The 22,250-nt window shown below is 37.4% G+C and overlaps 1 protein-coding gene across 1 annotated transcript; it reads right to left on the reverse strand.

Annotated features, from left to right (window-relative positions):
* Nucleotides 1–1,058: 1,058 nt before the first annotated feature.
* LOC109211141 (EIN3-binding F-box protein 2-like) lies at nucleotides 1,059–4,771 on the reverse strand. Its single transcript, XM_019374641.1, has 2 exons — nucleotides 4,500–4,771; nucleotides 1,059–3,629 (listed from the first exon to the last, which is right to left on the reverse strand). Exons 1-2 carry the CDS (start codon nucleotides 4,522–4,524, stop codon nucleotides 1,741–1,743), a joined length of 1,914 nt encoding a protein of 637 aa, XP_019230186.1. The 5' UTR covers nucleotides 4,525–4,771; the 3' UTR covers nucleotides 1,059–1,740.
* Nucleotides 4,772–22,250: the final 17,479 nt, after the last annotated feature.

Consider the following 22,250-nt stretch of genomic DNA (forward strand, 5'->3'; position numbering starts at 1 on the left):
ACAAAAGTTTTGACATTTCACAAATGATAATTTCAAACATTGTGGCTGCCTGTTGCTGCCCCTCCCCTCTGCCCTTCCTGAGTCGAGGGTCTTCCGGAAACAGCCTCTCTGCCTTTTAAAGGCAGGGATAAGGTTTGAGTACATCTACCTCCCCAGACCCCACTTGTGGGAATACACTAGATATGTTGTTGTTGTTGTGGGTGCCTGTTGCAACTCTCTCATACATTCTCAAGTATTCATAACTTATATACGCCGACACTGTAAAGAATTTATTATCAGTGTATTTTAGCCAGTTCCAACAAATTATTCCTTTATTTTTCAAGTTATTAATCTCACTCTCTTATTTTTCAAGTTACTAATATCACTTAGGTGACCTAATTAGAGGCAGATAGAGCCAGGATTCAAGCTGAAAATTATGAAAATTCAATGAGTATTAAATTTTGAACCTATAATTTCAGAAGTACATTGAGTTAAGTTAAGGACGATGAATTCATCAAATTTAAATCTTAAATCTGCCGCTAGACCTGATAATGTAAGAATTCTTTTACATTATTGATGTATATACAAGATAAACTCTTTTATCATTTGCTTGATTCATATGTTGAGTTCTTTAGTTATATTGAAAAGAACTTAAGGATACCACATGCAATTGGATACAGTTCTTGATCTTGACAATTCAAAACTAAACAAACCATCCTCCTAATTGTTTGAAAAAACATAGTCAAGAAACAAGCAAAGTTTCAAATTTGATTTGGTTTAATCTTGAGACATATTTGATCTCCATTTTATACAACCATTAGCACTTACAAATAGTTCCTTGAGCGGGGTCTATCAGAAACAGCATCTCTATCCTCAAGGTAGGGGTAAGGTCTGCGTACACGCTACCCTCCCCAGACCCGACTAGTGTGATTATACTCCCGACTAGTGTGATTATACTGGACTTCTTGTTATTGTAGCACTTACAAGTAGTTCCATTCATTATATTTAGTGTTGATAGAGCATCATGTGGCTAAAATTAAAGAACTAATGAAAAAGGAACATATAACAGACAAACACAATTCATTACAAACTACCACTTTCATTATATAAAACATAGTTGCAGTGTACAAATCTGAAAATGTAGGAAACCTGCTAAAAATAGGACTGATAATCCTATCAAAAACTAGGACTTGGTAAGGAAAAAAACAACCTAGGTAGGTTGTAAGGCCAAGCCCCTGAATAACAGGCACCAAACTACAGAATTGCACAAAGCAATTAAAGCCTAATACACAAAGAAGATACTTACATGAACACTAAAGACTCTCTTAACATGATAAACTATGAAACCACTGTCTGATTCTGCAATGTAGCATACCGAGGAGGAAAATGCATGACGAATCCGTCCACAGAAGTATTAGCTGAATGATTCAAGCTGCCTAGCTTTACAAGGAACAACATGAGTGAAAATTTTGAAGTCAGTGCTCGGTGACTGTATTCTCAGGAAACCATGGCACGATAGAGGCAGTCTCCATAAAATGTGAGACCAAAAACGTCGGAAACAGGCTTAGACTTGATGAAGCCTGGAAAAAAGTGGTTTGCCATAGCCTCCCGGAAAACAACCGAGACACTGAAGTATCAGATGGCCGCGAATACACGGGCTAAAAAACAACACTCATGTGTGGTTCTGTCTCGCCAGAAGCTGAATGAACCAAATAGCCTTTCTGCTTCTTCTTTCAAACCCCTTTTTGATGCACCTTCGGTTTAGGAAAGAATATCACATCTCCACAAATCCTCCACAAGAAGCTCGACAGCGCTGCAACTAACGGAGCAACGTTGGAGATTCAAACCAAGTAGATTCTCCCCCAACTTTTTAAGAGAAGGAACGCTCTTGTTTGATACCATCAAGCAACCTGATAAGGAAAGGACCTGCAAATTCACTTGCACTCCACAGGATAAACCAGCAACACCAGAATCAGTTATTGCACACGTAGAAACATCAAGATCATTAAGTAATGGGCAATTATCTGCAATTTCCATCAAACTTGCGTCGGTAATCTTCCTGCATCCGTCAAGATTCAGCAATTCCAGGGTCTCGCCATGTTGCCTAGCCAATGAGATCGCCACTTGATCTGTCAAGTTCAGGCAGTCGCTAAGATTCACCTTAACGAGTCCTGGTTCACAGCTTTCCAAGAGTGGAAGAAGACCCGCATCCGTTATTCCACAAAGCCCACTGAGATCTAATTGATGCAGCTTGGGGCAGAGCTTACCAACCATGGCTAAGCTAGTACTCCCAAATCCTGGACAACATCGGATAGACAAGGACCGCAGAGATTCACATGGAGACAACAAGGAAGTTTGTAGAGCTAGATCCTTGATCCCCATGCACTTCACTAGGGAAAGAGACTTTAATTTCCTGCAGTTGGAAACCGCATTTAGGATACCCGTTTGGGTAATCCTGTTGCACTCCTCCAAGTGTACACTCTCAAGAGATCCAGCAGCTTTAGCCAAAGCAACCAGTCCACCGTCAGAAACAAAGCAACACTTGCGAATGCACATATGTTTCAGATTCGGGCATCCCTTTCCCACAGCTTCAAGACCAACATCTGTGGCTCCCCTGCATAAGGTGATCGTCAAAGAAACCAGAGACTGGAGACCCTGAGCATTACCCATGACCCAAAATCCCTTCTGACTCACATTTCGGAGTGAACTAAGATTAAGATTGGCAATCATCTTGCCATAGTGACCAATAACAGCAAGAGAGAAATCCGTGATGTTTAGACCCTGTAGTTTCACTTTTGTCAACATTGTAGCACCCGATGAAAGAAGACTAGCGACTCCCTGATCCCCAACAAGAGGGCAGTCCTTAATGGTAAGAGACTGTAATTTGGTGCAACATCTTCCAATAGCTTGTAATCCCTCATTTCCGATATTCGGACAAGATTCTATTGTCAAAGAAGTCAAGCTCGAGCAATTCTCTGCTATTGCAACAAGTCCCTTGTTGGAAATTGAAGGGCATTGGCTCAGATCCAACTTTTCTAATGAATGGCATTCCCTTGCAATCTCAAAGAGACCTTCATCTCCAATAGAAGGAACATTCCACAACGATAGGACCCTAAGAGAAGGGCAACCATGTGCAATTGCGGATAGACCAACATTAGTAATACCACGAACTGAGTTACTCCCACGGACAGAAAGCTTTCCTAGTCCCCCACGGCTAGAAGTTCCAACTGCAATCGCAGCAAGTCTAATATCAGTAGCTTTCTTCCCTTCCACGCACCTAGTAAGGTATCCATCACATTCTTTTTCAAGATCTTCATCTTTAGAGATCATTGTTGTGTCATTTGAATCTCCATTTACTTCCTCTACACTTGAAAGATTGTTCTGGCTCTTGCTCCTGCAAATTTCGGAGTTCCGCACGCTACTCAACAACATAAGCCAACGCTTAGAAACACAAGCTGCTGCACTCCTTTCACGGCCTCCTGGCAATCGTCTGAGGATCTCGAATAGGCATTCATCGGGAAGAATTTCAAGAGATGGATCCTTTGACCGGTCTTCAACAACAAACGGGCTACTAATGCGCACCCTCTTCCTAGGAGGGCAGTAAACTTCGGCAGAACAAAATGGTCCACCAGAATAGAACTCATCATCACCTGAAGTCCAAAGAGCAAAAAACATCATCAGCTTTCTTTTCCCTCAAATCAACATGCTATAGCATACTAAAATTTCTCTAGAAAAAGAAAAGAATTGACAAATATGCAGTCAAGCCATTTTTAAAAACTTTCATATAAATTTCGAGTATAACCAAGTTATGTCATTTGCAAAAAATGAACAGATAAACAGTTATCAGATGTGAATTGAAGCTGTAGATCTACCTAATAGATACATATTTTCAGATAAGATAGTTAAAACAATTCTAGATACAAAGATCAAAACAGTACAAATATTTATCCACAATTTTCTTCAGTAAATTACCTGTCTTTAAATATAGCTTCAGATTACAAGCCAAACAAAGAAGTTATACTTTTTTGTACTTTTTTCCTTTATTGTCTATTTCAGTAAATTAATGCTCATGTTATTTCAACAATATGCACCTATACAGATTTATAGACTCTATTCATTGTAAATAAATCATTGGTAAACCTAAAAGTTCATCCTTAATCAAGATACTGAATTGAGAACTCATTAAAAATGAGCAAATCCAGACTTAAATTACCTATCTTTAATTCTATAGATACAAAGACCAAAACAGTTAGTATTTTTTTTTTCAGTTTCTTCATTAAAATTACCATCTTTTAATATAGATTCAGTTTCCCTTTTTTGTCATTTACAGTAAATTAATGCTCATATTTATCTCAATAATCATGCACCTATACAGAGTTATAGACTATATTCATAATAATAAATACTAATCATTGGAACTAAACCTAAAAATTCATCTTTATCTAAGATACAGAATTAATTAAAAAAATTAACAATCAAGAACTTTTTTTTCAATACATAAAAAAGGAAAATGAACTCACCACTGTAATTAACAAGAGTAGGCATAGCTGCTGCTGTTCTTCAGAATAAAAAAATCCACAAAATAGAGCAAAAAAGATCAGATTTTGAACCAAGAAAAACACAACCCAGATTTGATCTTTAGCCAAAATTTGCATTCCAGTTGAAAAAATCCAATTTTTTCAAGAAAACAGCTAACCCCACCAAAAGTAGGGGAAAAAGAGAGAGAATTTAAGGTCAGATAGTGAAGAAAAAAAAAGGAAAGAATGGTTCTTTGCTTCATAATAGGTATGTGGCCATGTTATATATATAAAATAAAATTTAGAGTAGTATATATGATATGAATTTAGTTATTTTTTACAAATTAAATGTATTTGGTGAGTTCAATGAATCATTCCCTAAAACCGGTATTTCCGGTTATTCTTCAGAGCTAAGCCACTTGTGGTCGTACTGTGTACCTCAAACCAGCTAACTACCGTCCACTTACCGGATACTTATTGCATCCGTCTTTTTATTTTATTTTAAATTATTTTTTTTAGTTTCTCTCTACAAGAAAAATTTAGAAAGAGTTTAAGTTATATACACTATTCGTATAATAATAACAACAAAAAATCTAGAATTTTTCATAAGTGAGGTTTAAAGAGGGTAAAATGATGCGGTCTTACCCCTGCCCAGGAAAGACGGAGAGGTTGTTTCGTACAATAATAATAAATCAGTATAATTTTATACGTGGGGTTTTGGGGAAGGCAATTTATACCAGGCCTTATCCCTACTTTGTGAAGGTATATATGCTATTTTCAATATACCCTCGACTCATGACAAGATGAATAAGGAAGCATAAACAATAAATAGTGACAACAACAAGATCACGTGATAAAAAAATCGTAAAAGAACTAACAGGTAATACTAAAGGTCTAAGTATAAAAGAATACTAGAATAGTATTAACACAACAGGAATAGAAAAGAGATACACTCAAGACAATTTACTAACCTTCTACCCTAACCAACAAGGGTTATGATGGAGTGGTATGTACTCTTTCATCCTTAACCAGAGGTCTCGGGTTCGAGTCCCTGGGTATGAAGTCGCCTTTGTTAGGGAGCGTTTTACCCCTAATATGGGACTTCCCGGTGCGAATCCGGATTTAGTCGGGCCCCAATGTAGGTACCGGACACCGGGTGAGAAACCAAAAAAAAAAAACCTCCTACCTTAATTCTCGAGTCGAGAATCTCGACCTCCTACAAATTATGTCCTCATAATTTTTTTATGGTATATATAATTTAAACTCATTTAGAAATTAACTAATCAGATTAGAATATGGGATGTGATAAATATAACTCAAATATGGAAAAAATAACTTATGAATGTATGAGTAGTTTAAAAGGGTAACTAATTGTTATATAACTTATCCATTTGGAATGAAATCACTAAATTTAACTGATGATTCTGTTATTATTTTCTTCTAATCGTTTAATTCAAATAAATATGTTGATACAAATAATGTATGTTTGGATATTTGTTATCTATTATTATTTTAAATATAATGTTTGTTTTGTTTGTTACTTAAATTTTATTGTATCGTATTGTTAAATCCATCGTTACACAATCAGAGGCGGATCTAGGATTTCGAGAACATGGGTACACCACTAAAAAATGAGGAAAAATAATTAAGCATTGAACCAAGTGTATCGTTCAACCTTTATGGAGCATGGTTGCCAATACATAATACTGGACAAATTTTAGAAAAATCATACATAAAATACCTAATTTGACGGAGGGACCATGAGTTCACGTGCCCCGTATTGTAGGCCATAGATACGCCCCTGTACACAATGATGAAATATTTTATTTTATCTAACCGCTGATTTGGTGTGGTCGTGTCGCTACTGTTTTTTCTTCTCATTTTGTCCTTAGTTAATTATATTTTACCTTTTATCTACTCTTTTTATAATAACTCTACCTCGTATCATACTTTTTTTTATAATATTGTAAGCTTATCCTTTAAATTGTTAGCGTGTGACATCACGAAACTACAGGAAACGATATAATCTGTTCAAGTCATTAGTCATCAAAATAATACAGTACATACAATACAATACAATACGATGTTAGTAAAAATACTAAGATTACTACTTTCAACATCAGTATTAATTTGATTTATACCTTCAGCAAGGAGATCGTGAATAATCACTTGCAATTCCTGGACTTGGGTAATAACAGACTTGCTATCTACCATTTTGTAGTCCAAAAACTTTGCAGCAACGAACTTCTTCAACCCGGCATCTTCGGTTTTGTATTTCTTTTCAAGCGCAGTCCACAGTTCTTTTGACGTTTCCACGCCACTGTAGACGCTATACAAAGCATCCTCCAGCCCGCTTAGAATATAATTCCTGCACAAAAAATCTGAATGCTTCCATGCCTCAATCACGAGAAAGCGTTCAGTTTCTGGAGTTTCTTCGGGCAGCACAGGAACATCTTCCTTGATGAACTTCTGGAGACTTAGAGTAGTCAAATAGAAGAACATCTTTTGCTGCCAACGCTTGAAATCAATCCCGAAAAATTTTCTAGGTTTCTCCGCCGGTGCCAATGCTGCCGATGTTGTTCGGCTCGTTGAGGCATTGGCAATCACCGTTGGAACAGCTTGGTTCACATTATCATTAGTCATTTTTGTAAAAGAATGACATAAATGTTAAAATCACATAGATTTTAATCTCCAATAGAGTACAAAACCACAAAGGTTTTACTCTCCAAAAATAGTAAGTACAAATACAGAAGATATATTAAATTCCTTAAGCTTGTTATTAAACTGTATTTGTAAACTAATTCTGGAAAAACAAAGCAGAATAATATATAAACAGAAAACGTAAAGAGATAGAAATCAATTCGAGCCCATTGAATTCACAGTGTTTCCTTAACGAATTTAATCCCCTCCTAGTACCCAAGGTTATGGATTATTTCCTCCCAGGATAGAACGAATTACACACTAGTGTAGTGGTACTTCAAACCCCAGTGTTTCAGCGAACACAAAGTTCGGTAGCAAATCACACTTACTGTTGCTTTGTTTGATGTTAAAAGTATGCAGAAGAAGGAGGAGAAACTCAGAAAATCGTATGGAAATTCTGAGCAGAATAGTCTTGTATTTATAGCCAAAGTTGGGCTGAAATCTGAAGAGGTGCAACTCTTCAGAATGGTTGTTTATGCAAAACGGCCGCAACATAAATGCCATAACATAAATGGCTATTTACTCAACAATAAAGAGGGAAAATAAAGAGGGAAAATTGAAGAGGGTAGTTAATTTTCTGTTACCAAAACAGAAAAATGGATTGGATTTAATATTAATATTTATTTTAATATTAATATTCTGTTATTAAAACAAATATTTAATAATATTTCTGTTAATATTTTACTATTAACAAATAAATTTGGTCCAAAAAATTAATCAATCAATCGATCATTTGACCAAATCCGAATCCGAATCCATCCGAAGCCGAGCGAGCGACGACAACGATGGCGCGAGGCTTGCCTTCTTCTCAACTCTTTAAGAGCTAGAAGAAGAGCAATTGCTTATATACCCATAAAAAACCTCTTCCTCTTCCAATATGGGACAATGTCCCTTTGCCAAGGGGGGAAACTTAAAATTTTACTTAAAAATTTAATTTCCCTCCATTTCCCATTCACCCTCTTTTAAGTATTTAATATACTTAAATACATAAAACCGCAACATACGATACATAACAATTAGGTGTATACAAAGAAAACTGATAAACTGCACCAAACCGATAATCCGAGTCAAATCGGGAAAAAAAAATTCGATTATGTTTTGATTTGGTTCGGTGTTGAAAAAAAATCGACAATAATTGGTTTGGTTTGGAATAATTAAAAAAGTCAAATCGAAATAAAACCAACCCGACATTATATTGATACAATTTTTTAAAATATTTTACACATATAAATATTTATTGTAATGTCATTTATAAATATTTTTAAAACTTTTTCACAGTTTTATCTTTTAATGTATTATTTCAAGATTAGACTTAACATTCTTGAATGGTCCAATAAGTTTTATAGCCCATAAATATAGTAACTTAAATAAAGTTCAAATCAATACTAATGCTAACAAGATAAATTCAATTCAACACTAGAAATGAAAATAGTGTTGGATATCTATTTTTAGCTTTGCATTAGTTTATAATGAAGATGCATAACTTAATTTATCTTTTTCTTTAAGTTTTTAGTCATGTAATTAATAGTACTTATTAGATATACTTATTTTAGCATGACTTATATAATACTTTTAGATTATGTTTATTTTTATTATGGCTTATTAATTAACAATATTTATTTTATGCGATTTTATAATCTTTGTTACTGAAGATTTTAGTACAATGCTATGACTTATCTCATATTATAGTATTATTTTCTTGAAATATATATTATATAGTTGTATCGTACTAGGACTAAATTAAAGAAATATTTGGAGCAAAAGTTGCATATTTTGTGCTATAAAGACTTTACCGGAAAAAAATCGAAAACCTGAAAACCCCCGAAAAATCCGAGAAAACCCGAAATGGTTGGTTTGGTTTGGTTTATAGATTTAAAAACCCGACACCATTAGTTTGGTTTGGTAATTAAAAATTCCGAACCAACCGGACTTATGCACACCTCTAATAACAATCATCCAAACAAGTACTGAAAATGCAAAAATTCTTTACAAATATATATATATATATATATAATTTTTTTTTTTTTTAAATAACAAGTGTGTATATAAGTTAAATTCTGCAAGTTGCTCAACAAATAATTGGAAGTACAACTCATGAAAAAAAACTGCTACGTGGATTGACAAGTAATATATTTGTCATTATGAAGTGTTACATGCTTTTCAGTTTTTTACGAGTCTGAAAAAAACAGCTTGCATTTTGCAGTACAATGAACTTGTCCTTCAAATTCTAAAAAAGAAAAAAGAAAAAAGGACAGAAAGATAAGCAACTTGGCAAATGGGAACTTTTTTAAATTTGTCTTCTAATCAACTTTTAAGTTTTAATATAATTAACAAACTCTGGATTAATTAAGATTTGATCACGAGATGCCACTCACGTCTAGTACTCATTTTTCATTTTATGCTTTTAAATTCTTTATTAGTCACCAATTTTTGTTTGGAATTTTTTTTATCCTTTTGCTTTATCATCTGTTGAGAAGAATGAAATAGAAACCATTTTGACTATGGAAAGCAAATAACACCATTAATGATGAGTAATTAATTCTATATTATTTACGTGTAGTTTATATTCTTTTTTTGGTAAATTGTAGTTTTTCAATCCCATATTTTTATTTTACCTTTCTTATTATTCATGTCCCCCCCCAAAAAAAAAATACAGTGCACAAAGTATCCTACAGGGTTCGGGGAAGGGTCGTACCCCCAAGGAGTGTGATGTAGATAGTCTTCCCTAAAGCAAATATTAGTGGTTGCTTCCACGGCTCGAACCCGTGACTTATAGGGCACAAAGAGACAACTTTACTATTGCTCAAGCCTCTTTTTCGTATCAAATAGAACAATATCTTACTATGTTCAGCATTAGTGTTTGCCTTTATGGATTACTAAAGAACTTGGTTCTTCACCTTACTCCTTACGTGTAAAGTAAAATAAGCAGTAAAGTAAACATAATAATTTTTACGTGAAAAATCATCCGGCTCAAAAGGTGCAAAGGATAATCTCAGCAGTCCAAAAAGATAGTATTTAAATTCCCAGGATTCCGAGATCTTTTAGGAGTCCTATGCGTAGTCAGCTTCTCGTTTGATAGGACTCCTACTACTCCAGAGACTCCACAAGTCTTGGGACTTTTGTCTCTCACTTATGCACACGTATGTTCTTGGGCAACAACCCTTATCATGTTTAGCAGTCTTGTTCCAACAAACTTGGACCTGGGTAACTTTGAGATAAAATTATTGTCTTACAAAGATATACAATCATCAACCTTGAGGGGCTGGTTCTTAACCCTGAGGAGCTGGTTCTCAGAGAAGTTAAGCAGCTACGTTGAGGACCTGGTTCTTAGAGCATTTCATCTGAACAAACTTTGTTAACCATCAAAATCTTAATACTCAACAAATTTTCCTTTTTTGATGATGACAAACTTTGTGCATATTAGAACCAGGTAATCACCTCATGTCATCGTATCACCATATTATGACCAGAATAAGTACAACATCTGTACAACTAGCACAACACGAAAATAGGCACATCAACACCAACACCCCCAACTCTATCTTTCCCCTTTTGGCATCATCAGAAAAATAACAAAAAGATGTTAGACATACTAAGCACAGTTAATGAAATATTCATGGCCATTTAGCCTACAACACAAGCTCAAGAATTATCAAGGCAAACAAACTAACCTGATGATATAACCATGTGCGAAGAATTAAAACATTAAAAGAGAAGTCATTTACCAGTGCCAAAATAAACCCAGGGCCTTGACTCATAATATTAGAGCAAAATAAACTAAACATCTTGTAACCTACTCAAAACTAGAACAAAAGAAACAATAACTAAAGCATCACTGGGTAACAAAATAAGCTAAAGACACTTGGGGAAGGATCAGGTTCATGGGTGACAAGAAGATGGAGTCAAATGCTTTCACAAGGGTGGAAATCTGTTGGGCATGAGCTTCTCTGTCCCTTCTGAGCTCCTCCCTAAGCTGCCTGGTTTCTTTTCTCAACTCATCATTGTTTTCTCTAAGCTTGGCATTCTCCTCAAGAGCTCACTCCAACCTCTTAGTGAGCTCTGCTGCCCTGCTGCTACCAGGTAGAATAGCAGAACCTGTTGGTCCCCTAGCCTTGAGCTCCTCATAGCCACACTTCTTGAGGATAACAACATCCAAAACATCATTGTGGTTTCCAATTAAGCTTAAGCAAGGAAATATTGAGCTTGTCAAACATCTCAATGAAGCCATAAGGCATAACTTGGAGGTGTCTGCAACCTTTGCCATGTGCTGAATCATCAAGCTAGGGAGATTGATAGGTCTACCAGTATCAATCAGTTCCATCATAGCCATGTCCAGCAGATTAGCCTCGTGCCTTCTCTCAGATCTCTGCAAAATATAGGAGTACACAAAGTGAAACAATAGCTTGAGAAAGTGAGTCATATCAGTCTTATACACCTTCTGGGGAGCATCCAATTCAAACTTTTGAGAGAACTTCCTTGTGACTACAATTCGTATGTCCACATCATTGTCTATGGCTGGCCACTTTTTCTTCAAGTAATTGTCAAAACAATATTCAGAAGCATCCCAAGCTCTTCAGCATCAAACTCCATCTCAAACCCCCTTACATTACTCTTTACCACTTTGCCATCAAATTGGAAATTTGCAATGAACTCCACCACATCAGGCACACACAGAGGTGAGAAAGCCTTGACAAACATGTGTCTCCATCCCTGCAGCTCAAGTTTTTCAACTAACTAAGCCATCTATTTCTCATTTGTGTTTGCAATAATTTTTTCATTAAGCACTTTTCTGTTCATGAACTCAGTGAGCTTATCAACTACATCAGGCATACCCTTCCTTTTCTTTCCTTTACTGGCCCTTATAAATGGGGTAGCAACCTTGGAAGATTTGACAGCCTTTCTGTTATGTGCTGATGTCTTTTCTTGCAAAGTAGAATCAAACTCATCTTCTGCATCCAACTCAACAACAGGTTCAACAACTAGAACTTGCTTCCTTGGCTTCTTCGCACTTTTGGACTCCTTAATGATTTGTTCATCAGCAGCCTTTCTTTTACTCCTTGTGAGAGGAGTTCTAGCAGGAGGAGCCACTTTTTTCTTGCAAGGACAACGTACTCTGTTTCTTTAACATGGGCCTTCTTGCTTTTCTTCCCTACTGCAGATAGGGGTACATTATCCTCATCATTGCCGACCTCCTCATCTCCGGTGAAAGGAGTTAACAAGGGCCTAGTTTCTTCAGTCCTTTTCTCTCCACTTGCTTCTTTCTGAAGGGGCTATGACAGTGTTCCCAATAGCCATAGAGCCTTCAAATTCCCCACTTGCATTCTCATTCTCTTCCTCACTCTCTTCATCCTCGCCTTCACTCTCACTTCCATTTTCTTCATCCTCACCTTCACTCTCAGAGTCACCTTCTTCCTCACTATCTTTTTCTTCCTCTCCAGAATCACCCACTTGTTCATCTAACATATCTTCTGCCTCACTCTCCTTCTCCTCACCAGATTTCCCCTCATTCTCACTCTTTTTCTCATCAGTATCATTAGCCATGTCCTGAGCCTGATGCTCATCATGACTAGCCACCACTCCTCCTTCTTCCTCACTTTCATCATCATCCTGATTCTCAGTCCAGCTGAAAGAGAGACCATCAGAATCCTCCTTATTTACTGGTTCTTTATCACCTTCCCCCTCAACCATAAGTATAATATTAGTGGTATCTACCCTTTTCTCTTGAGTTGTTATATCCATTTCCAAAGTGGGTTCCCCCACTCATGGTTTATCACTTGTGGGTGGAATAATATATAAGGGTGCAACATCCATAGAAAAACCAAAATATCTAACTTTGATGGAGGTAATTTTACCCGACTTGTAGTAGCTGACACCGATTTCCCCTGAATCACAGCTTCCTTAACTACTGTGTCCACCTTAGCAACAACATCAAGCACCTCTTTGTCACTTTTAACAGATTTGCTTGGAGTAGCCTTGATCTTAGTGGACTTAGAGGTGTTTTTCGAAGCAGACATAGGTACATGGGCAGGTGGTTTTGGAAGTGAAGGTCAGTAGAAGTGGGAATAGTGGGTGTAATAGAAACATGGGACGATGGTGCATGTACAATGGAGGATATATATGGAGAAGGAGCAGTTGTGGGTGCAGGTTCACTTGATGATTTTTCACTTTTTTTTTATTTGGTCTTCATGTTCTTGGGTTTGGCTTCAGTCTTGGATGATGATTTTGCTTTAGAAGGAGTTTGCCTGGATTTAGGCATGGTGATGAGAGAATGAAATCGATGAGGGGAACGAGAGAATTATTTTTTTGATTCTTGCTTAGGGTTTGAGAGGAATAGTGAGGTCTGGGAAACAGATCATAAGGGGTCTTTTAAAAAAGTAACTCCTAATTTGACTAGAAGAAAGAGAGTAACCGAATTTGAGTTTTAACGGGACTCTAATAACGGTTACTTTTGATTGTTAAAATTTTAGAAGTAATTAAACTCTAATTGCTCTATGATTCCCCCCTTAATCTTTGACTGAATAACAACTAGGAGTGATGCAAACAAAATTAGAAAGTCTGAGTATAGCAGTAATTTTAGATATTAAGCCCTAATGAATTAAGACAAGATGGAACGTACCTGAGTTAAAGAACCAACTCCTTAGTAACTCCTTACTCATTTCTGCAATAAAGCTTCAGCACTATAAGTTAGTATCATAAGACATAGTTATCAACTAGACCTTTTTGAGCAAGTGTTTGTGCTCAAAACAAGCACGAGACTGAATCAAACACATTTTACTTGACCATCTACATCTAATTATATACTTTCTAGCCAATCATTGGGGTTCAACCTAGTTGGAAGTATTAATAAAAACCAGTTCCAGTCTATTCCTTTTAAAGTGATCCCTACTCAGAGCTTTAATAAGAATATCAACAATTTGGTCATTAGTTTTACAGAAGTTAAGTGAGATATCCCCTTTTCAACATTATCTCGGACAAAGTGATGTCTAATATCAATGTGCTTGGTTCTCTTGTGTTGACAAGGTTTTTTAGCAATGTTTATGGCACTAGTGTTGTCACAGAAAATAGAAACACAATCAACAAAACTACTATAGTCCCTTAGCTGTTGTCTTATCCACATCAACTGAGCATAGGAAGATGCTGCTGCCACATATTCAACTTCAATTTCAGGTAAAGCCACTGAGTTCTGCTTCTTTATTTCTCAAGACACCAGGCAAGAACCAATAAAATGTGTTGTTTCTAAAGTAATTTTCCTGTCAACATGAAAACCTGCATAGTCAGCATCAGCATAACCACTAAATCAAAGCTTTACCCTCTAGGATACCATAGACACATATCAGGAGTCCCTTTAAGATATCTGAGTATCCTCTTGACAGCCTTAGATGAGACTTTTTGATATTTGCTTTTAATATTTCACATAATCTCACAGTGAACATAATATCAGTCCTGCTTGCCGTAAGATACAATACTAACCCAATCATTCCTCTATATAGCTTCTATTCAACACTTTTCCCTTCTTCATCAAGGTCCAACTTTGTTGTAATGGAAACGGGAGTGCCTATGGACTTAGAAGAGTCCAAGTGAAATTTCTTCAGCAGTTTCTTGATGTATTTTTGCTGATGTATCATGGTTCCAATAGGTGTTTGCTTGTTTTGTACCCCAAGAAGAAGTTCAATTCACCCATCATGCTCATTTTAAACTTATTTCCCATTATCTCAACAAACTCCTTGCACATTGCTTCATTAGTGGCTCCGAAGATAATATCACCCACATATACTTATACAATTAGAACATTTTTACCTTTACTCCTCAGAAACAGTGTGTTGTCCACCTTTCCTCTTACAAAATTTGTTACACCCCATAGTTTCGTATGTGAGAGTACGTCGTAAGTCAATTGATGTAAGCTATGAAATAAGATCATCTTTGAAAGTACATAAAGTAAGTTAATCATGTTAACTTGGAGGTCATAGATATTTAAGATCATGGACTGCATGTACCAAGAGGGTTGGAAGGCTTAGAAGCTAAACCAATTGAAGAAAATAAGTTTCGTCGAAAGTCGACAAGTTAGGAATGTTATAACATGTACTTTTGGGGTGAGACTAGGGTGCTCAAAATGATAAGGAGGTTATGTTATGAGTTATTTTTGTCTTATGATAGTCGTGTGTTATGCTTTGAAATCAAGTGAGTTGTGGAACAAAAGTTGACAAAGATCATCACAAGTTACATTCATAAATATGCTGAAATTTAGGTCAAATGTAGTTGCGCTTTTCTCCAAATAAAATTGGAATTAGGGGATGATATACATACCAAATTGAATATTTACGAGTCTATTTTCTAACTCATTAAACCTTTTATTGATACGACATAGGAGTAGAGAGATATTTGCCATTTTGCGAGACTGCGCAGACTGCAAAGGTGACAAGTAGGTGGGTCACTAAAGCTTTTTGAGCAATACATTTCGTGTGTTATATGGGGTTTTTTTGGGACATATTATATACCATGAAGGCCTTGGAATGTAGTTTCTAACGCGCTTAATCGTTCGTTCATACGACATCTGGATAAAAAGATATAAGCGTATGAAGAAGAGCCAATAATAGGGTGCCAAGCTAGCACCTCTTTGACGTTTCAAAAATGGATATATATATATAGGCCTTATGTCGTCTCTTTCTTCACTTTTCCGCATACCCCGACCAGAATAAGACCCCTAAACTTATCCTCAATCTTTCCACAAGGGTTTCCAAGAATATTAACATCCCGGGTACGAAATCAAGAAGCGATAGCACTAGAACGATCCCTACGACGTAAGTATCGCTATACCGCCTCTCTTTTTCTTTGTAGTTTGAGTTTTGGAAGGTACTTCATAGTTAAGAAAACATCTATTTTCTGTATTTAAGATTTAAATATCAAGGAAGGTTGATAAATTCATTTTCTAATAGTTAGAACTCACGGAACGGTAATTGGAAGTTGTGAGTTTGAGTTATTCGACTTGTAGTGGACTGTTTTGTGGATTGTTTCGTGTTGCTTTTGGGCTGTCTATTTTGCTGATGTTTTATGGATTTTTGGAGGATAAAAGGTGTGGAGAAACACCACATAATGACGGAATTGTTGGCTGGTCATTCGTCATTACATTTTTAGGTTGTTTGACACTAGTTTTGTTATCGTTTTATGTATGAAGTGATTAGGGTGTGTGGGCTGTTTTGTGATATATTGTGATGGAGACAAGGTTGGAAAATGATGTATGCATGTTGTTATTGTTTTGTTCTTGGTGTTGTTGGTATATGGTATTGGATGAGGGCCTTGTTACTGTCACGACCCAAAACTCCACCAAGTCGTGATGGCGCCTATCGATGGTACTAGGCCGGCCGACTTTCAAAAACACTTCTATATTTTCATTAAAAGATAAACCAAAAGTCATTTTCATAATCGAAATCCCACGAAGAGTTAAACTCAGAATAAAATACGGAAAAGATAGCCCGGTATCGGGGTGTCACTAAGTCATGAGCATCTAGACATAACTGATCCGAACATAACACGACTAACAAAGTCTGAAAAACAAATACAACCAAGGCAAAATATAGAGAAGAAGAAAGCAAGGCTGCGAACGCCGGGCAGCTACCTCGCTATCTCCAATAATCAGCTACGAGGACTATCAACACCCTCCGCGACGGACAACTCCTGGATCTGCACACGAGGCGCAGGGAGTAATGTGAGTACACCAACTCAGTAAGTAACAATAATAAATAAGGAACTGAAGATAGTGACGAGCTACACAATTTTTGTTCATTTTCAATAATTTAAAAATAGTCATGCTTCCCGAATTCCGGTAATTCAAGTCAAATTAGTTTGTTTAAGTCAAGTTCAAGTAAAAAAAGATAAGAATATCTATCAACAGTTTTCAAAACATGGATATAAGGCAAATGTGTGCATCTATAATGTAATCATATACTACCTCTCATGCAATCATCTCTCAGTCCTCCCAATCACTCCAACCTCACAATCACTCATTCCTCCCAGTCACTCATTCCTCACAATTACTTAGCACTCGACACTCGCACTCAGTAGGTACCTGCGCTCACTGGGAGTGTGCAGATACCGGAGGGGCTTCTTCAGCCCAAGTGCTATAACAAGCCAATCATGGCATAAATCAATAAAACATGCTGCGGCGTGCAGCCCGATCCCATAAATATCCTCACAATCAGGCCCCCGGCCTCACTCAGTCATCAATCTCTCTAGTCTCTCGGGCTCTCAGATATCAGGAAAAAATCAGGCCAAACATCATTAACATGAGGCATCGAATAGAATAACAGAGACTGAGATATGATATGCGAGTAAAAACTGTGACTGAGTACAACTAGCATTTAACAGGCAATTCAACATGTAATGCAGCCCCTACGGGGCCCAACAATGCCAACATATAACCTAAAAGTGGTTTCTAACATGATTTACAGTCAATTTTCCATAGCACATATAGAGCATATAGCTAACAGCATGTTGTTCAACTTTACAGTTTCTACGGGACGGACCAAGTCACAATCACCTCGGTGCACGCCCACACGGCCGTCACCTAGCATGTGTGTCACCTCCAAAATAATCACATAACATCAAAATCCGAGGTTTCATACCCTCAGGACCAAATTTACAACTGTTACTTACCTCCATCCAAGCAAACATCCTACTCTGCAATACTTTTGCCTCTCGAATCGGTCTCCGAATGTCCCGAATCTAGCCACAATTAGTACAATACCATTAATATATGCTAAAGGAATCAATTCCACAAGAAAACTACTAAACTAGACTCCAAATTCCAAAATCGACTCAAACCCGGCCGCCCGGACCACATCTCGAAATCCGACAAAAGTCACAAAACCCGAAAGCCCATTCACTCACGAGTCTAATCATACTAATTTCATGAAATCCGACATCATTTGCCCCTCCAAATCCCCAAAACTCACTCTCCAATTCTCAAGCCCTAACCTCCCAAATTTCACCTCAAAAACTCACCAACTAGGTGTAAAATCAGTGGGGAAACACCATTATTGAACATAAATAAGCATAAGGAATTCACCTTAGTGATAACTCTGAAATCCCTCTCAAAAATCCCCAAAATCCGAGCTCAAAGATGTGAAAATGGGGAAAAATCCCGAAGTGTTCAATTTATACCTTCTGCCCAGCAAAACCGCATCTGCGGTACCATTTACGCTTCTGCGACGCCGCACCTACGGGAATTCCATCGCAGGTGCGGATCCCACTTACTCTACCAAAATCCGCATCCGCGGTCAAATACTCGCACCTGCGGGCCCTGCCCACTTCTGCGATCCTTTCTTCTTATTCCCTTTTCAGCGATTCCCCAGATGCGCTCCTAATCTCGCACCTGCGCTTCCAGTCCACCCCAGCCTTGTCCGCATTTGCGAGCTCCTCTTTGCTTCTACGGGGCCGCACCTGCGGGTTCCCCACCGCATGTGCGAAAATACCAGAACTGGTAGCTTCAGCTGCACTTCTTCAACTCAAAACAATTCGATAACCATCCGAAATCACCTCGAGGCCCTCGGGACCATAACCAAACATACCAACACATCCCATAACATCATACGAACTTAGTCGAACCTTCGAATCACCCAAAACAACTCGAAACACCAAATTATACTCGGATTCAAGCTTAAGAACTTCTAAACGTCCGAATTCCACAAACGATGCCGAAACACACCAAACCGTGTCCGAATGACCTCAAATTTTGCACACAAGTCAAAAATGACACCACGGACCTACTCTGACTTCCGGAATTCCATTCCAACCCCGATATCAAAATTTCCACTGCCGACCAAAACCGCCAAAATTCTAACTTTCGCCAATTTAAGCCTAGTTCTACCACAGACCTCCAAATCACATTTTGGACGCACTCCTAAGTCCAAAATCACCTAACGGAGCTAACAGAACCATCAAAATTCAAATCCGAGGTCGTTTACATATAAGTCAACATCGGGTCACCTTTCCAACTTAAGCTTTCAAATAAGAGACTAAGTGTCTCAATTCACTCCAAAACCTCTTCGGACCCGAACCAACTAACCCGGTAAGTCATAATACAGCTGTAGAACACAAGAGAAGCAGGAAAAGGGGGAAGGAGGCTATGACTCTCAAAACGACCGGCCGGGTCGTTACAGTTACAGGGGAGATGCTGTCCAAATTTACGTAAACGAGCTACTAGTTTAAGTTGCAAAATTAGCCTTTACTCAACACTTATTTTGAATCTCCTTATGATGTGGTAGATTGAGTTGAGTTGTTTGAAGAATTGCTTGGAAGGTATTAAGGACTTAATAGAGTTAAGGTATGTTAAGGCTAAAACATTTCTTTCATTTTGGCATGATCCAGTAACTGCATGTGTTTGATAGCGAGACATAAAGAGAAGTTCATATTCCTGAATTTATCTACATTTTCCTAGTCACATAAGTTACAGAATTCTCCCTTATCGGGATACCATATTCAGTTTAGTTTTGTCTTTTGTCAGCCAAGAGAGCAGAGAGTCTATATATATATACAGTATTACAATATTGTCACCACCATCGAGCTATAATTGATGGGTAGGCCCCTATTGGGCAACCTCTAATCAGATGTTGAGTTATATACCGAGCCTATTGTAGTCGTGCGCCTATGAGCGATCCTACTACAGTAGAGAAGTTATACATACCGAGACTTATAAGGCCAGACAACTATTTTACTTACTATATTGAGAGAGTTGAGTCAGTATTAGTAGGTAAGCATACTTCAGACTATCTTTGACTCCCAGTTACTTTCAGTTATTATATTATCAGTTCAGTGTCAGCTTTCAGTTATTCTGTTGCCTTACATACTCGGTACATTATTTTGTACTGACGTCCCTTTTGTCGGGGATGCTGCATTTCATGCCTGCAGGTCCTGATTAACAGTTGGACAGACGCTCCCAGCAGACAGAATCAAACATCAGCTTGGTTGGTAAGCTCCACTTCCTCGGAGTTACCAGGTCTAGACCTTGGAGTCCATTTTATATATACAGGTTTGATGGGTAGATCGAGGCCCTGTCCCGACCATGGTACAATTTAGTTATCTCTAGAGGCTTGTAGACGAGTCATGTATATTTTTATATCAGTAGATGTTCATGGCGACTCATCGGCCTGCACAGTCATATATATATATATATATATATATATATATATATATATATATATATCAGCTTTTGGGTATGTTTACCCCACGATGAGAGAGACATTATTTTTAAACGATTCAGAATATGGACTCATCGGCCTAAGTTGAGGGTTACCCATCCAGAGTTCACAGTTACAAAGTGGTACGCTCGGGCCGAGTACGGCACCGGGTGCCGGCCACGCCTTTTCATGTTTGGGGTGTGACAAAATTATTGGTTAATAGGAATTTTGAGAGTCTTTCATACCAAGCTCTTGGAGCCTGTCCATACAGGGCTTTGTCTAACTTGAACACATAGTCAGGAAATTCTTCACTCACAATCCAGGAGGTTGTTTAACAAACACTTCTTCCTTCAGGTAACCGTTCAAGAATGCACTCTTTACATCCATCTGATACAGGGTGAACTCCATGTGTGTAGCAAAAGCTGTTAGCATCCTTATAGCTTCCATTCTAGCTACAGGTGCAAATATCTCATCATAGTCAATGCCTTCTTCTTGATTATTTTTCCTGAACCACAAGTCTGGCCTTGTTCCTTATGATATTTCCTTGTTCATCCAGCTTTTTTCTGAACAACCATCTGGTACCTATGACAGTTCTGTTCTTGGGTCTTTGTACCAAGTGTCAGAAATTGCTTCTTTCAAACTGATTTAGCTCCTATTGCATGGCTATAATCCAATTTGTATCCTTTAAAGCTTCCTTTATATTATTAGGTTCAACCCGTGAGAAGAATTCTATAAGTGCACAAAGATTTCTTAAAGATGGCCTGGTTTGCACTACAACATTAGGATCAGAGATGATGTTCTCAAGGGGGTGTGAACTTTGATGTTTCCATGGTCTAATCTGCATCCCCAGAGATGGTTCACCCAAGGAGTGACCCAAAGGAGCAGTGTCAGTAGGTTTAGCTTCATCAATCTGGTTAGCAGTCAGAGTAGTTCTCCATTCTTCTTGTTCCTCATGATCATTTTCAACTTCCTTAGGATCTCCTGATCCATCTTCAGATTGAGGTTCAAGTTCTGTAGAAGCTCCTCCATCAGTGAGTCCGATGTAATAGTCTTCATCCTGCAGACCTTTCTCAGCCATGTTGTTAGATTTATAAAAGTAACATGAATATTTTCTTCTTCGCACATAGTTCTTTTATTAAAAACTTTATAGGCTTTACTATGTGGTGAGTAACCCAAGAAAATTCCCTCATCACTTATGTCATCAAACTTACCTAGAGCTTCTTTGCCATTATTGTGCACAAAAGATTGCACTTAAAAGCTCTTAGGTGAGTGATGTTGGGCTTTCTCCCTCGAAGTAACTTATAAGGAGTTTTCTCACGAATCTCTAGAGTGTCCTACCTTCCCAGAATGAGTTCACATCTTATTATCAAAAATTCCTACATATTTTGGATCAAATTTGGGAACAGGTTTTCTGTAGCCAATTCCTGATTTGTTAGTGCTGCAGTTTTCATTCAGCTAATTTAATGCATCTGAGGACTTATGCCACTTGCTTAGTCTAGATAATTCATAATTTGATTTTTCTAGATTTTCTTGCAATACTTTATTCCTACATTCAGTATCACAAAGATTATCTTTAGCCCTTTTTAGTTCATTTTCAAGCTTATCTTGTAGATCCCTCATTTTTCCTTTACCATGTGTATCGGGTGACTTCTCATTTTTAGAAGTGAGCTTAAGAACCTAGTTCTTAAGGTCTTTGACCTGTCCTTCAAGGTCAACTTTGTCAAATTCAAGTTCTTTGAGATTAAGTTTGACATGTAAAAGTTTGCTTATTAACTGATCATTTCCACACTCATCTTGTCCATCTCACTCATCATGGTCACAATTATGGCCATCATCTTTTTTTAGACATAGAATCAATGTTTTCTTTCAAGTTAGAGATACT

The sequence above is a fragment of the Nicotiana attenuata genome, unplaced genomic scaffold (assembly GCF_001879085.1).
Source record: "Nicotiana attenuata strain UT unplaced genomic scaffold, NIATTr2, whole genome shotgun sequence".
Taxonomy (NCBI): Eukaryota; Viridiplantae; Streptophyta; class Magnoliopsida; order Solanales; family Solanaceae; genus Nicotiana; species Nicotiana attenuata.